The sequence below is a fragment of the Salvelinus fontinalis genome, chromosome 35, assembly GCF_029448725.1.
Source record: "Salvelinus fontinalis isolate EN_2023a chromosome 35, ASM2944872v1, whole genome shotgun sequence".
Lineage (NCBI taxonomy): Eukaryota > Metazoa > Chordata > Actinopteri > Salmoniformes > Salmonidae > Salvelinus > Salvelinus fontinalis.
In genome coordinates, this window is record NC_074699.1 from 25,520,847 (window position 1) to 25,542,052 (window position 21,206).

The 21,206-nt window shown below is 44.4% G+C and overlaps 1 protein-coding gene across 6 annotated transcripts in view; it reads right to left on the reverse strand.

Moving 5' to 3' along the window:
* The window catches only part of LOC129834614 (synaptotagmin-7-like), a 102,307-nt gene that overhangs the window by 7,221 nt on the left and 73,880 nt on the right, over positions 1–21,206 (reverse strand). For all 6 annotated transcript variants that reach the window (XR_008756286.1, XR_008756285.1, XR_008756284.1 and 3 more), the window contains 3 exons: positions 17,233–17,586; positions 14,067–14,192; positions 1,498–1,606 (listed from right to left, as the gene is read on the reverse strand). Coding sequence is in view for 3 of the 6 variants with exons in the window: in XM_055899777.1 (XP_055755752.1) it covers positions 1,498–1,606; positions 14,067–14,192; positions 17,233–17,586 (589 nt within the window). In the remaining 3 variants the exon portion in view is untranslated. The remainder of the gene's footprint in view (positions 1–1,497; positions 1,607–14,066; positions 14,193–17,232; positions 17,587–21,206) is intronic.

Here is a 21,206-nt window from a genome sequence, read left to right on the forward strand (position 1 = left end):
TCCCACTACCCCCACCTTTTCCCAGCATGGAACACACAGATGAAACACTCAGGGACATGGACACCCAAGGTGAACAAGGAGCTTTGGTTCTCCTCCACAAGGGGGCAGTCAAACAGCACTGGAACTCACGTGCAATGCTGCCATCATGCTAGCCTAACGTTCAGATAATGTTATGTCATATGTCTGGGCTTTACTAAGCGATAAGGGAGGGAGCAATGGGGGAGAAGGTATATCTGGAGATGAGAGGCAGGAGATATTCTGTGAGTAGAGAGACCCCCTGCCTAACTGGAGCTGGGCCCCGAGGGAGGGAAGGAAATCCAGTTAAAAGGCTGCTATCTGATAGAGAGGGACCAGAGGCTTGGCCCAAGGTGCAGTTCCTGGAATTTAATCTCACATTCTGTATTCTCTCCCACACATCTCGCTGTTGCTCAGCCTCTCCATTCTAAATCTGATCATCTCTCCTCCTTCACTCTCTTGGTGTCTGATGTCTGTCTGTCTTTCAAACACACACATCCGCACACAGACATACACACATGGACGCATGAATGCACACACCGGCTTTCAGACATCTCTCTCCTGACATCTGTCCCACCTACAGTTGTCAACATTTTTCAGGGTCAATCTGTTTTATCATCATTTTTATTTATACTTGTTGCCCAATCGCTTCGCCTGAAACCCACATAACTCACATAGATAAAGAACCTCCACCTCCACAAAATACAGCCACATACTGAGCCCACCTACACTATACAGATCTCTCCACCCCCAGACCATGTGAGTGTCAGAACACTAGGTTAATCATATTATTAACATAATATGTACACACACCAATCTCTTGTGACAGACTGACGTAGCTGACCAGTGCACACAAGATTTGATTCTGGGTACCGGGATTAATGAAATTCGCTCACTTTTGTAAACGCACATAAAACTCCTAAACTCCTGCATAGGTAGTATCACAATGATCCCCCCCCCCCCCCCCCCCCCAAAAAAGTGCCTCAGTGATAAAAAAAGTTATAGTTATTAACTAGGCCTAGTGAAAGTCTTCGACCCACATAGTGAGAGACCAGAGATGGAAAGAGACCATGGCCAACTGCAGGTCTGATCCAACTGACAGGCCCTGTTGGCTCCCCCTCAAAGTGAAAATATCATCATTAAGCATCATCGGGACCTCCATAACGCAGACGTGCAACCCACATAATAACACAGGCCCATCCCCCACCCGCGCCCTGTCCGCCCAGCACTCACAGCACTGTGTTCTCAGCGTAATTACCAGCTTTTGCTGAATAAAGCATATTCTACTGAGTTTCTCCTTTGTGATAGCCAAGCTGGGTTGGGAAATCTCATGTAACTAGCATGTTTTGTCATTTAAGACATCTTGCAAATCTAAATGCTGCCACAAGTGGGTGGCTGTGGACAAACCCATAGACATGCAGAGAGGAGTACAGATGAACAATCATTAACACAGACAGACAGGAAGGGAGCAGGTTTTCTCACCATGTGAATGTCGCTGGTGGTGACAGAGTTGGCCAGGTCTGTGACGGAGGAGTTCCCGAGGCGGCCTGCCTCATCTGGGGTCTGGCTCCCAGGTTTACCCAGGCTCCTGCTGGGTGGGGGGGTGACAGAGACACAGTCAGGACGGACACTGAGAGAGAGGCCAACAGAGCACTAGGAGAATCCTGCTTCTGAAGACAAAGAGCCAGCCTCAGGTCTGTGATGGCTTCCCACCACTGGTGAGGCTGCAAGGTCTTGTGTCAGGGTTGGACTATCCAGAGTCCAGAACTGAATGTGGCTGATAATGTTCCCAGACTTGGGAGTAACACGGGAATGTTATTGACTTACACTAACACACTCACACACACCTTCGCACGCATACATGCACACTTAGTTCCAAACCTTAGTCACTACAAGCATGTAACAGTGTGATATTTGCAAAACAGCCACAAAAATCAACACATTTCATGAACAAAAGAGTAAAAGAGAGAGGACAGGGTGGGGGAGGACTGGGTATTGGAGACAAAGTGTTCCTAGCCAATACGTTGTAACAGTCTGGTGAGCAAAAGACATGCTGAGCTATAGCAGGTGACACAAGTCAAGACACATAGACAAACAACACTAATTACAGGTTAGACACTGGAAAATGACAAGAGGAAGAGAGAGAGGAAAAACAGTGCAAGTGCACTGTAGAAATGGAGGGAGAGGAAGTGGGATTAGGAATGGGTGCTGTGGGAAAGATGAGTGCAGAAGAAGAAGTAGATTTGAAGATTTATCTCTGCAGAGAAAAGGGGGGATTTGTCTTTGTTAAGACTAGGAGGATTAACAGAATGAACAAAGTGAGGTTACTGACTCAAATGAACGTGAGACAGAGACAGACACCAGAACATAGTTCAACTCTAGTGTACTGTGTCCTACACTGGCTGGCTGGCTGGATTTCACTTACTGTATATACAGTACAAGAGAGGCATGCAGAGTTTCACTGTGCCATTATACTACAGTTTAGCAAAGCGCAAGCAATGGCATGCACATACAAAACAATCTCTCAGCTAGTTTTTGCTGCCTGCATCTGAGAACCTAGGGAGGACTACGCCCCATATCATGTCTGTCTGTCTGTCTGTCTGTCTGTCTGTCTGTCTGTCTGTCTGTCTGTCTGTCTGTCTGTCTGTCTGTCTGTCTGTCCAGTGATCCATTTGTTTTCTCTATAAGGCACTAATAGACAGGAAGGGGAATGACTAAAGGAATGGGAGTAAGTGGTGTAGGTAGAGTTGCAAAATTCTGGTAACTTTAAAAAAATTCTCAGGTTTTCTAGAAAACCCAGTTGGAAGATTCCTGTAATGAAGAGGGAATACGCAGGACATCTGGTATCCTTTAACCAGGATATCTGGAAAAGTTACCAGAATTTTGCAACTCTACCTACACCACTTACCCACACTCCTTTAGTCATTCCCCTTCCTTTCTATTAGTGCCTTATAGAGAAAACAAATGGATCACTGCACCCTCTGTGTAGGTGATCAGTGAAGTTTAATGAACAACAAATAAATAACAGAGTTTATCCAATTGGCGAGGATAAGACTGAGTTATTCAGATCAGACAAACAAAGAGACTGACACGGGTTGACACCCAGTCACAGACAGGGACACAGGCAGATAATGGAGCACGTATAGAGTAAGAAGCGGGGCATCAGACAGAGAAAGACACATACAATGAATGTAGACAGACATACAGACAGACAGGTAAGTGTAAGCAAAACAAGTCATGTGGATGAGCCTGGTTCCAGGGGGGTCTCTTGATTGGCATAGCTGTGATTGGAGGGGAAAACTGTCAGGAGGATTCACACCGTAGACTACAAGGGAGGGGGTTGAATGAGGGGAAAGTGCCAAACATCTCAACAACTGATAGACCTTGCTTCGTCTTCCGTTTATCTTATCTTTACTGAATCACGTCAATTTTTCTCATATCCAACATCTCCTGCTGTCCTTCCTCTTTACGCCCTCAGTCCTAATCTATCTTTTCCATTTCTCTTTCCTTCCTTAGTCTATGATCTCCCTGTATGCTGATTCATTAAAGGTTGGATCTAACCCAAAGCCTGCTGTCGATGTCTAGAGTCGTGTCCCACCCACAGGGAATGACTGTCTCAGTCTGATTCAATCAACTTCCTACCATCAAAACAAATGACTACGAATAGGCTAACAAGAGGGACTCCATACAAAGCACTCTAACTACATAGAGTTAGGTAAGGTCATCTTCTCTCTTCTTCCATATTTACTGTTAAGGCTAACTGATGAGGCTAACGGGGGGCTAACATGATGCTAACATATGGCATGGTTGTGTGTGGGCACAGTGAGGGTCATGTCAGTCAGCTTGCAGTGGCTTGCAGCTGCCAGAGGTGGCTGATGGAGCCCGGACCAACCCATGCTGCTTCCCTTCCCAGATCACCAGCTAAAGAATATGGGCTGCTCTGTTGGCACAGCAACGGCTGGAGAGACAGCAAGCACCTGGGATGGAGGGAGTGAAAGGAGGGTAGGCGTGCGGCGTGCGGCGTGGGGGCTTGGCAGGGGGTCGCAGAGGGCAGCAAACAGGCAGACACATCAACAGCAAGACACAACGGGATTGGAGGACATATGACAGGTGCAGGTGAGTGCCTCTGGGAAACACACATATTCACACACGCAAACACACACACACACACACACACACACACACACACACACACACACACACACACACACACACACACACACACACACACACACACACACACACACACACACACACACACACACACACACACACACACACACACACAAACAAACTAGCAGGGGCACGTGGAGGCAGGCGAGGCCTCTACTTCTCACCATGACCTGTGATAATATCCTTATGGATTGTTACCTGTGCCCAGAGCCTGAGACCAAAGGGAAGAGGTGGGGACACTCCGCTGCAAGGCTGAAGAGAGCACAAGAAGAAAACCCCCTCCTGCCCGCCCGCTCCCAGTACTCTCCCCTACCCACCTCCCCCATGATTCACTTAAAGACCAATATAAGAGACAAAGACACACACAAACAGACAGACAGACAGACACATACACACAGCTCTGGATCCACTGCCCTACACTAAAACCTGAGTCAGCCTGGCTTCATACTCTAGTGTCAATAGAGAATAGTGTAATAACAATAATAACAAATATAACAGCATAGTAAGCATATAACGATACTGTTACACCAAAAACACCTCCTCATTTCTAATGACATTTTAGGATGGTTACCCAGCCACTAGGCAGGTTATACTGTATGCTTTGATTGAAACAAAATACAAGAAAGGATAATAGTTTGTTAAAATCATCTGCTCTAATTCTCTCACAAAACAGTCATTGAAGAAGCTCTACATGCATATTCCCATGAAACTGATTGAGATGAAATAATCTGCATGCAGACGCAGTTTGGACATTTCACCAGTAAAACGTGAACAATTATCATTCACGATTGACAGTGATGATGGGCTATTTTGAAATTACATATGCCTAACTTGGTGATTTCTCTGCATTTTTGGGTAGGGCCCGTAAGTAAACATTTCACTGTTAGTCTACGCCTGTTGTATACAAAGCATGTGACGAATAAACATATAAACTATACAATTGTCTTGAGACAATATGTGTGAGCATAGGGCAGACGTTGCAATTGGAAGATGCATTTTATGCATATTCTATAATAATATTCAATAGGCTATATCTTTTGGTACGAACTTTGATTGAGAAGTTATGACATAATTTTTTAACAAATTGTTGCACTCACACACCTAAACAACAGCACTACACCACTGTAGTAGGCTAATATTGAGGGAGGTTATGTGTGTAGTGGACTGCTGTAAACATCATAGGAGAGCTCTGATGGGCTCTGAGTACTGATGGGAAGCCAGGGAAATATGAGCTAATGTACAGTAATGACTAGATCACTGATTTGAGATACTGTAAAGTAAAGACTAGTCCATTGATATGAGATACTGTAAAGTAAAGACTAGTCCATTGATATGAGCTACTGTAAAGTAAAGACTCGTCCATTGCGCTCTTTCCCTCACAAATTCAATGGTTATATAATTCATCCTTTAGGGGTTCGAGTAACCATGGTTACCAAACTGTACGCTCCCACCGGAGGTTGTATGGTACCGTGATTATATTTTCTAGGGGTACGGCCGGGTAACCATAATCTCCCATAAGGAGGTAATAGAATCCAAGGCAATCTAAACCTCCTGTGGAGCAGGGACAGGGACAGTAGGCCACATTGTCATCAGGCCCCTTGACCTCAGTCATGCCTACTCATCCTCTCTCCATACCCAAATACCGCCGTGCCCCTAGGGAGGTGAAGATGCCATGGTGCAAACAGCTGATTCACTGGAAAAGTCTATAGGAAAACTGTAGAATCACCCCCAGCTGTACCCTGCCCTCACACAACAGGCTCTGACAGAACATTAACCTTCTCCTGGACTAACTCCTCTGCCCAATCCCCTCGCAACACCTCAGACTGTTATAGAACAATGGCTCTCCCCCAAGAGATACTGTACATTTTGGTATTACTATTCCAAATGTTTGTGTGGTCTTAATACAGCAATGACAAATGATATGCACTGTCACACACATGACATCACACGACAAATACCGAAACACAAACACACACTCAATACTTTAGATAAAATACATCCCCTGAGGATCGATGCTGTGATCCCTAGACAGATCCTGACACCCGAACCCTGATCATATGACCTTAACCCCAGGCCAGAGAGCCTAACCTATCCTCCCATTAATTAGACCAAGCAGCAGGTCCCATCCCAGGGGACAGAAAGGGGACTTTTTCTCACTTGCTCAGGGACACCATAACAAGCTGAGAAAGAGACGTAGAAAAAATACATAAATAACTCCTGCACACACAATTCCTCTGTGCATACTTACTGTCAATGTTTTGGTGTACAACCTTTTCCAACCTTTTTCAAGGTCTTGTGTACCAAAATGTTGACAATAAATATGCAGAGATAAAATTGTGTACGCTGGAGTTTTCATATTTTTTCTACAATGTTGACTTTGGTACCGTAATTCCCTGCTCCACAAACAAGAAAAGCATAGTAGTGTTAACTCTGTTCAAAATGTAAGAAAGAGAGCCTGGACCTGATTGCATACTATGAAACAAAGACATTATAATGTGCATATCTCTGTATATTGTGTTGCAGGGGAGAATACAATGTTATGTCATCTACTAGATAAATGCCTTTAGATGCTTCCTGGTTTTCTGAAAGGGGCAGCAATACCAACAAATCAAAGACTTCTTGAAGTGTAACCAACCGGAGGGAAGGAGAGTGTAATGGGGAAAGATAATTGAACAAAGGGAGATTAAAGAAGTTTGAAATGGAAATGATGAAGTGTCCCTCATCTCTCTAACATTTATTTTAATCTTTCATTATATATGGAAGGTATATTGAAGTTATAAACAAATAACTGCGTAGCCTCATGTGGAAAACTGACATTTCCGAAAATAATTCATTGTGTTCTCTACTTTAATACAATGGAGTTATATAGAGTTAATGGAGTTAGATAGAGTTAATTAATGGAGTTAGATGGAGTTAGATAAGAGTTAATGGAGTTAGATAAGAGTTCATGGAGTGAGATGGAGTTAGATGGAGTTAATGGAGTTAGATGGAGTTAATGGAGTTAGATAAGAGTTAATGGAGTTAGATAGAGTTAATGGAGTTAGATAAGAGTTAATGGAGTTAGATAAGAGTTAATGGAGTTAGATGGAGTTAATTAAGTTAATGGAGTTAATGGAGTTAGATGGAGTTAGATAGAGTTAATGGAGTTAGATGGAGTTAATGGAGTTAGATGGAGTTAATGGAGTTAGATGGAGTTAATGGAGTTAGATGGAGTTAATGGAGTTAGATGGAGTTAGATGGAGTTAATGGAGTTAGATGGAGTTAATGGAGTTAGATGGAGTTAGATGGAGTTAATGGAGTTAGATGGAGTTAATGGAGTTCGATGGAGTTAATGGAGTTAGACAGAGAAAATGGAGTTAATGGAGTTAATGGAGTTAGATGGAGTTAGATGGAGTTAATGGAGTTAGATAGAAAAAATGGAGTTAATGGAGTTAGATGGAGTTAATGGAGTTCGATGGAGTTAATGGAGTTCGATGGAGTTAATGGAGTTCGATGGAGTTAATGGAGTTGGATGGAGTTAATGGAGTTAATGGAGTTCGATGGAGTTAATGGAGTTAGATAGAGAAAATGGAGTTAATGGAGTTAGATTATGTTAGATAGAGTTAATGAAGTTAAATGGAGTTAGATAAGAGTTAATGAAGTTATATGGAGGTGTAATGATGAGTTTGTTACAGCAGAAAATCTTTCAGTGTACTCTCGATAATATCATTCATAGCAGGCAAGCCTTCATGAGATATGAATGATATGAGCATCTTCATAGTTAGATGAAGTTAGATGGAGTTAGATCATGTTAGAAAGAGTTAATGAAGTTAATGGAGTTAATGGAGTTAGATAGAGTTAATGAGTTAATGGAGTTAGGTTGAGTTAGTGGAGTTAGATGATGTTAGATAGAGTTAATGAAGTTAGATGGAGTTAGATAGAGTTAATGGAGTTAGGTTGAGTTAGTGGAGTTAGATGATGTTAGATAGAGTTAATGAAGTTAGATGGAGTTAGATAGAGTTAATGGAGTTAGGTTGAGTTAGTGGAGTTAGATGGAGTTAGATGATGTTAGATAGAGTTAATGGAGTTAGGTTGAGTTAGTGGAGTTAGATGGAGTTATATGATGTTAGATAGAGTTAATGAAGTTAGATAGAGTTAGATAGAGTTAATGAAGTTAGATGGAGTACAATACAGCGGGTAAACGCAAGCATTTCCCGTGACTGTGCCTCAAAACCAAATGTTTTCCTGGCCCACCACTTCACCCTGGACTTGAACAGCCTCTATGACCAGGTCCACCTCTACAAGGCAGCAGTGCCCACCTTTGCCCGGACTCTAAAGGACATCGCTCTCAAACGCAGCCCCAACACTTCACACAGGAGCAACAGATCAAGAGACACCCCACCCAGACCAGCGAGATACCCTCCAAGACCTGCAGGACGCCCCCCCCCCCTGGACCTACACATAGAGAACCCACGCCAAGAGGACTTACATCCAGACCACAGCACCCCCAGACACATTCACACCCCCACCCCAACCAATCAACACCCCCCCCACATCAACCATGCCCACACCCCATTTAGGCCCCCTCAGATCAGACCTACGCCACTCCTGCCCACCCCATGCACCCCACCCCTGCAAAGAGGGCATCAGCATGGAAGTCACACATACGCCCAGGTAGTGAGCGGGCAAACAGGCCCAACCCCCACTCTTACACTCGCCCAAGCCAACGGCATGTACCAGATGCTCAGCAGGCTCTGCTCACACTTACTGGCCTGAGGCCAAACCACGACCAACAACATTGGACACTTTATGGAACAAAAAGCCTTCACTATATCATCCTGGAATATCCAAGGCCTGAGGTCATCGGCCATTTGTAATGTCTTTATTGTTTTGAAACTTCTGTATGTGTAATGTTTACTGTTCATTTTTATTGTTTATTTCACTTTTGTATGTTATCTACCTCACTTGCTTTGGCAATGTTAACACATGTTTCCCATGCCAATAAAGCCCCTTGAATTGAATTGAATTGAGTTCGATAGAGTTAATGGAGTTAATAGAGTTCATGGAGTTAGATTGAGTTAATGAAATTAGATGGAGTTAGATAGAGTTAATGGAGTTAGATGGAGTTAGATAGAGTTAATGAAATTAGATGGAGTTAGATAGAGTTAATGGAGTTCATGGAGTTAGATAGAGTTAATGAAATTAGATGGAGTTAGATAGAGTTAATGGAGTTAGATGGAGTTAGATAGAGTTAATGAAATTAGATGGAGTTAGATAGAGTTAATGGAGTTAGATGGAGTTAGATAGAGTTAATGGAGTTAGATGGAGTTAGATTGAGTTAATGAAATTAGATGGAGTTAGATAGAGTTAATGGAGTTAGATGGAGTTAGATAGAGTTAATGAAATTAGATGGAGTTAGATAGAGTTAATGGAGTTAGATGGAGTTAGATAGAGTTGATGGAGTTAGATGGAGTTAGATAGAGTTAATGAAATTAGATGGAGTTAGATTGAGTTAATGAAATTAGATGGCGTTAGATAGAGTTAATGAAGTTATATGGAGGTGTAATGATGAGTTTGTTACAGCAGAAAATCTTTCAGTGCACTCTCGATAATATCATTCATAGCAGGCAAGCCTTCATGAGATATGAATGATATGAGCATCTTCATAGTATTATTGGAGAGAAACAGTGGTGCTTCACTGCAAAAACAATTGACTTGCTTAAGTATCAAATACAGGTCCCCAAACAGGCTGAGCCCAAGACACGTTTTGCATGTTGATTACAGAGAGTGTATGTGAATCTCTGGAGTGTCTCTTTTCCTGTGTGTATGTGTCCCTACTCCTTTTTCTCCATCTCCATATCTGTGTGTGAGAGTGTGTGTGTGTGCTGCCCACAGGGGAATCTCATTCCCCTGTTGTGATATTCAGCAGTGATGTAGATGTAACCCAGCCAAGCTGCCTGGGCAGACAGTCATCCACCCTGACAGAGGACCGGAGCTCTGACATCATCCCATCAGAGCGCCAGTCAACACCCCCAGGGGAAGCACAATTAGATGAATGAAGAGATAGAGAGGTAGAGGGAGGGAAAGAAAGGGCTGACAAAGGGAGGGAAGGTAAGTAAAGGGTTAATAGATCAATTAGATCAAGGGAGGAAGAGAGACTGCATGAGAGGCAGAGAGAGACAGTGAGAAAGAATGAGAGATGGAGAGATGGATTGAGAGGAGTGGGGTTGGTGTTGTAGAGGGCAGCATGATGGAGGGAGGAGATGGAGGTGAGGTGGAGTGGGAGGGAGGGTTGGGTTCTTATGATGGGAGAGGGGGTAGAGTGGTGAAAACATAAGAGATGAGGGATCAACAGGGGGACCTGGCTTGGGAGAAAGTGTGTATCCATAAACATTCAGTATATGAGGCATGCTGATCATACAATGCCCCAGGAGAGAAGCACAACACAATCACAGGTCCCCAGGCTGTGATGGATGAGGCCTGAGCTCTGGTGTCAGCCCACTCAGTGCAAACATCCAACAGCAGGCCACCTCCCTCCGTACCAGCTTAATACAACTAATGGAGCCATCTACTATATGTTGTCCAGCTAACTGCGGTTTGAATACTTTTCTCCAACCTGAGTCTGAGTCATCCTGATTGGTTGGTACTCCGTGAATGCTGGTTGATTCTTCAACTGATCTTTAAACTCCCTTTTATTGCACAAACACCTAATAAAGTAAAGAGATGGAAAAGTGATGTCATTTCCTCCTCATATCTCACTTAGATATTGATTAAGGTGAATTTATGCAGCGCTTTTTTCCACACAGGACTTCCGAAGCGGATTTCTCACTATTTTCCATCAGATTATATAACTGCGCTTTCCTTTAATCAACTTTGTGTTCCGACTCAAACGCCTCAGCAAGCCATGGTGAATGATTTTCTGCGACAGAGCTGACTTTTTTTTTTAAATGGCTCTTTTGTGCTGACCTATATTGCTGTTCCCAGCCAATCAAGTTACCCTGAGCTAGCTCCAGAGGCGGCCATGGAGACCGTAGCCAAGCGAGATGAGTAATTATAGGGCTTGACTCATGTTTGATTACAGGCCAGATGAAGAAACTCTGGCTCCAAGGAGTTGGTGGTCCAGGCTCAAAGAGCATGGAGCGCTGAGCTCCTTATTTACGTGTTCTCTGTGTGTCTGCGTGTCTGGGGGCTAGCACTGTCATGCTACAGCAGATTTTATTTTGAAGATGGTAATGACACTGAGCTGCCATGATAAAACTCCGTAGCTACTGCATGTTGGTGGGAGGGTTAGTCCAGTGACTCCAGTCAGCTGTGAGGCTTAAGGCGTCTGACGCAATGGACCTCAGCCACCAGTGCATGACTCGATGACCACAACTTCAATAACCAGCTTTAAGGTATAGCCTACAGAATACTGTATTCACTCTTTGGACCGAGTTTTTACAATACAAACACTTTCTGGATCAGATATCATATCTGTAAGAATGGTATCGTCAGAGAACAGTACAATGCTCAATAGAAGCAGCTGCAGTAGCATGCTTTAGAGTCAGACAACATTGGGGTTAAACTACTTTGTGGAGCATCACTAATCTCGCAGCACATATCTTTCCAGACTACTAATAAATACAAATGACTTCCAGGATAATTTCATTGTTTTCCTCCCTCATCTCCTTGTGGATAGAGCTTGGTTATCACTGGCTTTAGAGTTGTGCTGTAACACTATGATTAGTTTCTAATTGAGCTGCCACAGCAAAAGAAACAGAGATTACGCTGCCTCTAGTTTATGCTTCTCACGAAGCTTTGATTACCTGTTTCTAAGCATCTGAGTGCACACTCCTGTCTCCTGAGAATGAGCCAAGGCATATCGTTCTCCATCCATCTGAATAAAGATTCCCTAACTGCCCGAAATAGATATTATTCCCATGTACTCAGTACAACAGGGATAAACAAGACAGGTCTCACGGATGCAGCAGAACATATTCTCCATTTGAGAGAATGGTTGACCTTCCCTCTCTACCAATGACCCTTTCTCTGTCTATGCAAGGACATCCTTTCTAATATACATTAAGGTGTGTGTATGGACGGAGGGTATATGCTTTGTCTGTCAATGTCAGTTTCACCTGAGCCTGTATGTGTATTTATTCATCTCATTGAACTGTATGTTTCTAGGCATCTGAATTGTGAATGGTTCCATTTCTCTTTGAGTGAATACTTCTGGCAGTGAGTGTACATTTCACTAGCAACCTGAAAGCAAAGGTTTCTCTCTTTGTCTGACAGCATATGTGTGCTCTCTCGCTCACACACACACACTGGTGTTGGACAGGCACCCGGCCAGGAAGAGGGAGAAGATGAGCATGCAGGTGTGCCTCCACACCGTGACTGCAATGTAGGCATTTTAAGGCTGAACAGGTCATAATCGTGGCATGACTGTGAAACACGATTAGCATGACCACGACAGGACAAACCCACAGGCCAATACAGCACAATAGCGTTCCTTCAGAACAAAATTCTTATGTATTCTGACCGCTGCACAGAAATCCATCTACCATCGTTCATATTTTGTTCCTTTTAGAACTGAGTACAAAGGCAATTCCAGGAAGCATTAAAAATGGTATTGAAATCATAAGATGCAGTACAAAATAGTCTACATCAGAGAGATTCAGTGAAAACTAACTATTATCTGATAAATGTAAGAGGTGTTCTATTGCTCATCAGGGACAGAAATGTACTGAACACTACCATATAAAAGCACTCACTACTACACCACCTTACACAGTAGGACTCCTTACCCAATAATAGGGATTTATGTACAGTCCACTACCCATGAGGGACAGGAGGCAAGCAGAGCACTCAATTCCTGAGAACGTTTTAGGTGATAGCACGGCAGCCTATCTAGCTGTTTGCTCACCACAAGAGTTGCTCTGGTTCTTATTTCCCAGCTGGTAGTTTAGCGTGCTTGTCTCTGACAGCTGTTGGGGAATGCATATGGAGTCGGTGGCAGAAGAACGGTTAGCATATTTTTAGACAGGCATTTCACACGGGGGGACCACACTCCCGAATAATGAGTCCGCCCCCACCATGCTCCCTGCTGAGGAACGGAGACACGCAGATCAAACCCTCTTTGAGCTGGCGAGGAAGAGCGGGAGGCAAACAGGCTAACAAGGGGGAGGCAGGATGAGAGGGAGCATGAAAAGTACAAGGGAGCATGAAAAAGGAAAGATGGAAAAACTGAGGAAACAAAGCCAAAGCAGACTTAGAATGCAAAGTAAACAAACATGTTGCGGTAAGGCTAGGACCAATGAAGTGGGACAGGATGTAGACACATAGTTAACACTTGATGATTGGACATTCTAGTGTTCTTACCTGACAAGTCCTATTTCAAATCAGGAGAAGGAATTGGGGAATGGTTGATTGGCCATGATCAGAGACAATATATGGGGAGCAGATGCTTATTTAATATATAATAAAGGTCATTACTTCCTGCTACCTTCTCAGAGTGACTATATCTAATCCTGTTACTAATGTACTAACTCAGGACTCTCACAGCAGGAAGACACTGAAACCAACCAATCAGATGCTTCTGTCAGCCCATCCAATTACAGCGTCCCCATTGGGTTGTTATAAGCTCCCTCTCACTGTAGATCATGCCGATCACACAGCAGCTTCAAAACTGGACCACAAGGATCTGCTCTGAACCTCCGAACATCAGACACACTGCTGAGAAGTCTACACCAACTATTTTCCTTCAATCTCTCTTATCTCATTTCACCAGGGCTTTATCTCTCAACTCTTTCTTTCTTTCTTTCTTTCTTTCTTTCTTTCTTTCTTTCTTTCTTTCTTTGTCTTTCACACTCTCCCTCTTTCTCATCCTTTCACTCTTTTGTTCATAGGCTGGCTGGTACCTTGATTTGTCCGGTGGAGTTGAGTTTTCTTGGCACGCTGGTGCTTCCTGTAGATCTGGGAGGTTGGCGAAGTCATCTTGTTCAGCCAGCCCGATCGCTAGAGACAGAACAACCATCTTCCCCTCGCTGCTCCACACAATAACACACACACACACACAACGAGTACAGAGACAGAGTAGAGACAGGTAGTTAAAAAAAACTGTAAAGAGGAGAGAAAGGTGGTATTATCACTTGGATTGATACAAAACCTCATCCTTAAAACATTTAATTGAACCCAAACTGTTGTAGACACAGATTGTTGACTTTCTATGTGCTTTGGAGCGTACCATGTTACAGGCTTTAGTCATATTGAAGTATGCTGAAGTCTGAAAGGGGCCAGGCACACAGTGCTCTTAACAAGCAAACATTCACACACTCCTGCTCTCACTCGCACACACACACACACACACACACACACACACACACACACACACACACACACACACACACACACACACACACACCCTTAGCTTCTTCCACGGTTTGTGTAAAGCTGTGAGGTGAGTCACTGTTTCTCTGGACCCTGTCCTGTCTAACTCTCTCCATCATTCTCTTCCTTCCCTCACAGCTCCTTTACATAACACATTCCTGACCCCTGTTCAACAAAACTCACTCTGACCCTCACTGTTCTCTAATCATCTTCGGTCTTCCTGGACAAGAATATCACAACATATTGTCTTTGGGGGACAACCTCGTAGTGTGCAGTCTGTGAGGAGGCTGAAGATGTTTTGCTCCATGTCCAGCTACCTTAATGACACATGGAGTCTGTGCATCATACAGCTATTCATAACGATGTAAAAATGTATTAGCAGTCATCCTGCTTGTGCTTTTCCTCCCTCTTATAGCAGTTTTTCTTTCCCTCCATACTTAACCCAAATATTTTATGTCATTTCTCTCTCTCTCTCTCTCTCTCTCTCTCTCTCTCTCTCTCTCTCTCTCTCCTCTCTCTCTCTCTCTCTCTCTCTCTCTCTCTCTCTCTCTCTCTCTCTCTCTCTCTCTCTCTCTCTCTCTCTCTCTCTCTCTCTCTCTCTCTCTCTCTCTCTCTCTCTCTCTCTCTCTCTCTCTCTCTCTCTCTCTCTCTCTCTCTCTCTCTCTCTCTCTCTCTCTCTCTCTCTCTCTCTCTCAAAATTGAAAATGCATTTAGCAAAAGATCACGACTGCCTGCAAAAAAAATGAACACAACCATACTTATCTCTTGAGTCGAAGCAGACAAAACAGAAATGTTGTCTGTGTTTTAAAATCTAAGTAGATTCATACAAGTTCTTTACAGTCACTAAATCATGATGATCAAATTAAAGTACTATCCAAGGTGGTAGTTCACCAAACTATTTCATTCACATTAAATCAAAAATCATTCCTGCACATTATGTCCAGGATTCATTCATCGGTATCATCACAATCCAATTCCATGTATTCAATACAAAGGTTGGTTTGCTCAAAGTTTTGTAGACTTTCCATTGGCACACAGAAACACAATCCACAATAGACATAAGGAAAGGTGACCACAATAGAGGAACACAACTGATATGAATTTATAGGCCTAAATCCATACCAAAGTAAAGCTCTATCATGGAAGGTCATAATGTTGGAGATGATGACTTAAAAGTAACACAACTTCATTCTCTGCATCTCTGTAAATCCACAATATAAAATAATCTTAGAAATTAGACAGTCCGCATTGCCTAGATCTTTCCACCTCTCCCCATCCTCCCATCCCCTAGAGTCTGAGTCCAGCCCAGAAAGATTCATGTTTACAGAGACTGTGGGCAAGGCCACCTCTCCCTCCATGTTCCACATATCTGCCCTGCCTTTATTGAGCGATGATTCAGTGAGGAGGTCACTGGTCTGAAGCCTGTGTTAATGGGCCACAGAGACTCAAGTGGAGGGCAGGGGGGTCGGGGAGGTCCGCAGGCTGCCCTACACAGCCTCAGACATCCATCATCGTTCACACACAGGAGGAGAAGGAATCGCTGTGTTTTGTTTCTCTAACAAATAGTTAATCCCCAGCCAATCATTTCAATACCAGATTCATTGGAAAATCGGTGACACCATCAAATGTGTCAGGAGATTCTGGTCTCCAGATCGCTCCTCCACCTACAGTAGATCTACTCTCTCCAATATGCTGTGAGGGGTCTGTGAAGTACTGAAGTTCTGCCTACTGCAGGGTAATAAAAACAAACGTACATTGATGGTACATTTGGCACATTTAGCTTTATCATAGCTAAATACTGTAAAAATTAGAGCTAAATTGAATTAGGAAGTGGTTGTTTTTCATCCATATCCACACAGAGAATTGAACTCTCTCTCCACCTCAACAACTCCTCCTCGTCTCCTTGAGTTTAACCTTCATCCTATACCCCCTCTCTTTCCATCTTTCACACACTACTCCTCTCTACCTTTATTTGAGGGAGTAATGACGCTGTAGACAGGAGATCAATGCATGTAGAGTTTCTACATGCTGCTGCTTAACCCCTGCACCCATGTTGATGGCCACAGTCTATAAATGTGATATACACTGTAAGCTCGCACACACACACACACACACACACACACACACACACACACACACACACACACACACACACACACACACACACACACACACACACACACACACACACACACACACACACACACACACACACACACACACACACACACACACACACACACACACACACACACACACACACACACAGTAAAGACTTCAGAGTACGCTATGCAGCTGCAGCATACTTATTAGCTCAAATAGTTTGTCCCCCCACCCTCAGGTAGACAAGTGTGACTATGCAAAGATAATACATGTGACTTTAAGTAAACTGAAAAACAGACACTAAAGGGCATACAGACAGAGTAACCAAGAACGATGCATAAATTACACAGCATATTAAAGTAATGCCAAAAAACAGCTACAGTACATGGCTTAGGCTTGGCATTTCGGGAGTGAATCTTACAGTATATGAAACTCTTTAGGACAATTACCTGAGGAGAAGGGGGGAGATTTGATATAATAAGGACAACAGAGTGAGGTTGAGAAAGCCCAAAGAGACAGACAGAGGACAGCGCAGACAGGTTCAGAATAGAACCAAGAGCAGAATCTAGAAGATTCCAAGATCAGCAGACTCACAGGAAAGACTTGACATCCAGTCCTCTGTTGCGGATCTGTCCCATCATGTGGTCCCAGCTGCCTGGATTGGACCTGGAGCGTCCTCCTCCTGCTCCTCTGTACCGGGAAGCACCTGTCCCCGCCGGACTCCCCCGCACCCCCCGCGGGCCTCCCCGGTGCCCTCCGCCCCCGAGCCCTGTGTGCAGCTGGCCCAGGCTCTGGGAGGTGGCTGGGGGGTCATTGGGGCCCGGAGGGGGCTGGTGGCTGAGAGGCTGCTGGAGACTCTGCTGTCGCACCAGGGGACGAGGACGTGCTGCTGCTGAGGATGGAATGTGCTCCAGAGTAGAGGCGGCCGAGAGGGAGGGGTCCCCAAAACTGACCAGACAGAGTAGCAAGGGAAGAGACGGTAACAAGGGTTTGCAGAGGTTGCAGTGAGAGAAGAGGGAAGGAGAGGGATAGATGAGAAGGATAGTGGTAACCAGAGAGATTGACAGAAGAGATCCATAATTGGAAAATAGGAGATACAGAGGAAGAGTGATGGTGTGAGTACAATACAAGTACCAGAGGGAACAAAAATGAGGATGGGCCCAGAGAGTTCAACATAGAGAAAGGAGGGTATGGAAAGATGGAAAACAGGAAATAGAGCATTGTCAGGTTAAATCAGTTTAGCAGTAGTCATACAGTTGTAGAAGATGCTTGTATAGATGCTTGTATGTGAGTGTCTGACAGTCTGTGGGTAGGCTTGTGTTTTTGACAGTGCTCAGCCCCACACCAAACAGGAGCTAACAGCCTTTATCTCTATTTTCCTCCATCCACTGCTCTTACCCTTTCATGTCACTTTTCTCCCTGATTTACCTTGACCTCTTCCTCCTCCTTTGTATCCATTATTTTTCATCCCATTAATCTGTCCTCCTCTAACCCATGATGACTTTACACTAGCCTCCTAGCTACCTCTCACACTATGCTGCTTCTCTTAGGTCAACTGGTCTTTGTCAGCTCTATTCATCTTGCCTGCCTTACCTATCAGTTCAACTTATTCATCTGACCAAACAACCCTCTCCCCTCCCTCAAACCTCTCTGTCTTTCTAATCATCCGTCTGCTTTTACACTAGTTTAATAGTGCTTCCCTACTCTCCCCCTTCGATTTCTGCCCTTCATGATTACTGTAAGCTCTGGCTAAACAGCCTCTGTCTTAGGCTAGTGCAGCACTGGAGGATTTACAGCCTTTGGCTGTGTTGACTGTGCTCTTCAGTGGGCCCGGGCTAGCTCCACAGCGCTGTAGTAATTCTACTGGAGAGCACCAGAGGCAGGGCCCCGAGAGGAGGGATTTGTGGACCAGATTAATACCAGTCACACTTCATACTCCCCACATGGCCTTTCAGATAGCTCACATACAGCTCAGGACAATGTGTTGACTGAAGATGGGCTGTGGTTAGTGAGAATGAGTGTTACTGTCATTATATGAATGGTCAGTGGGTATGGAAGTGTCTTGGGATGGGCTTATGGTATGTGCTAAAAGCGGTTACAGCACATTTCATAAGTGTACGGACGTTGCTTTAAACATTCCAGAAAATCTACAAGTGCCATCAGATTTGCTTGGATTGTACAATTGAAGTCGGAAGTTTACATGCACTTAGGTTGTAGTCATTAAAACTAGTTTTTCAACCACTCCACAAATGTAGTTTTGGCAAGTCGGTTAGGACATCTACTTTGTGCATGACACAAGTAATTTTTCCAACAATTGTTTGCAGACAGATATTTTCACTTATAATTCACTGTATCACAATTCCAGTGGGTCAGACATTTACATGACTGTGCCTTTAAACAGCTTGGAAAATTCCAGAAAATGATGTCATGGCTTTAGAAGCTTCTGATAGGCTAATTGTCATAATTTGAGTCAATAGGAGGTGTACCTGTGGATGTATTTCAAGGCCTACCTTCAAACTCAGTGCCTCTTTGCTTGACATCATGGGAATATCAAAATAAATCAGCCAAGACCTCAGAAAAAAAATTGTAGACCTCCACAAGTCTGGTTCATCATTGGGAGCAATTTTCAAACGCCTGAAGGTACCACGTTCATCTGTACAAACAATAGTACACAAGTATAAATATCATGGGACCACGCAGCCGCCATACAGCTCAGGAAGGAGCTCCTAGAGATGAACGTACTTTGGTGTGAAAAGTGCAAATCAATCCCAGAACAACAGCAAAGGACCTTGTGAATCCAATTCAAAATTGGATGTAATAAATGTATTACTAGCCACTTTAAACAATGCCACTTTATATAATGTTTACATACCCTACATTACTCATCTCATATGTATATACTGTACTCTTTACCGTCTACTGCATCTTGCCTATGCCGTTCTGCATCTTGCCTATGCCGTTCGGCCATCGCTCATCCATATATTTTTATGTACATATTCTTATTCATTCCTTTACACTTGTGTGTATAAGGTAGTTGTTGTGAAATTGTTAGATTAGTTGTTAGATATTACTGCATTGTCGGAACTAGAAGCACAAGCATTTCGCTACACTCGCATTAACATTTACATTTACATTTAAGTCATTTAGCAGACGCTCTTATCCAGAGCGACTTACAAATTGGTGCATTCACCTTATGACATCCAGTGGAACAGCCACTTTACAATAGTGCATCTAAATCTTTTAAGGGGGGGGGGCAGAAGGATTGCTTTATCCTAGGTATTCCTTGAAAAGGTGGGGTTTCAGGTGTCTCCGGAAGGTGGTGATTGACTCCGCTGTCCTGGCGTCGTGAGGGAGTTTGTTCCACCATTGGGGTGCCAGAGCAGCGAACAGTTTTGACTGGGCTGAGCGGGAACTGTACTTCCTCAGTGGTAGGGAGGCGAGCAGGCCAGAGGTGGATGAACGCAGTGCCCTTGTTTGGGTGTAGGGCCTGATCAGAGCCTGAAGGTACTGAGGTGCCGTTCCCCTCACAGCTCCGTAGGCAAGCACCATGGTCTTGTAGCGGATGCGAGCTTCAACTGGAAGCCAGTGGAGAGAGCGGAGGAGCGGGGTGACGTGAGAGAACTTGGGAAGGTTGAACACCAGACGGGCTGCGGCGTTCTGGATGAGTTGTAGGGGTTTGATGGCACAGGCAGGGAGCCCAGCCAACAGCGAGTTGCAGTAATCCAGACGGGAGATGACAAGTGCCTGGATTAGGACCTGCGCCGCTTCCTGTGTGAGGCAGGGTCGTACTCTGCGGATGTTGTAGAGCATGAACCTACAGGAACGGGCCACCGCCTTGATGTTAGTTGAGAACGACAGGGTGTTGTCCAGGATCACGCCAAGGTTCTTAGCGCTCTGGGAGGAGGACACAATGGAGTTGTCAACCGTGATGGCGAGATCATGGAACGGGCAGTCCTTCCCCGGGAGGAAGAGCAGCTCCGTCTTGCCGAGGTTCAGCTTGAGGTGGTGATCCGTCATCCACACTGATATGTCTGCCAGACATGCAGAGATGCGATTCGCCACCTGGTCATCAGAAGGGGGAAAGGAGAAGATTAATTGTGTGTCGTCTGCATAGCAATGATAGGAGAGACCATGTGAGGTTATGACAGAGCCAAGTGACTTGGTGTATAGCGAGAATAGGAGAGGGCCTAGAACAGAGCCCTGGGGGACACCAGTGGTGAGAGCGCGTGGTGAGGAGACAGATTCTCGCCACGCCACCTGGTAGGAGCGACCTGTCAGGTAGGACGCAATCCAAGCGTGGGCCGCGCCGGAGATGCCCAACTCGGAGAGGGTGGAGAGGAGGATCTGATGGTTCACAGTATCGAAGGCAGCCGATAGGCAGCCGATAGGTCTAGAAGGATGAGAGCATGAGATGAGAATGAGAACATCTGCTAACCATGTGTGTGTGACAAATACAATTTGATTTGAAGATGCTGGAGGAAACAGGCACAAAAGTATCTATATCCACAGTAAAGCGAGTCCTATATCGACATAACCTGAAAGGCCGCTCAGCAAGGAAGAAGCCACTG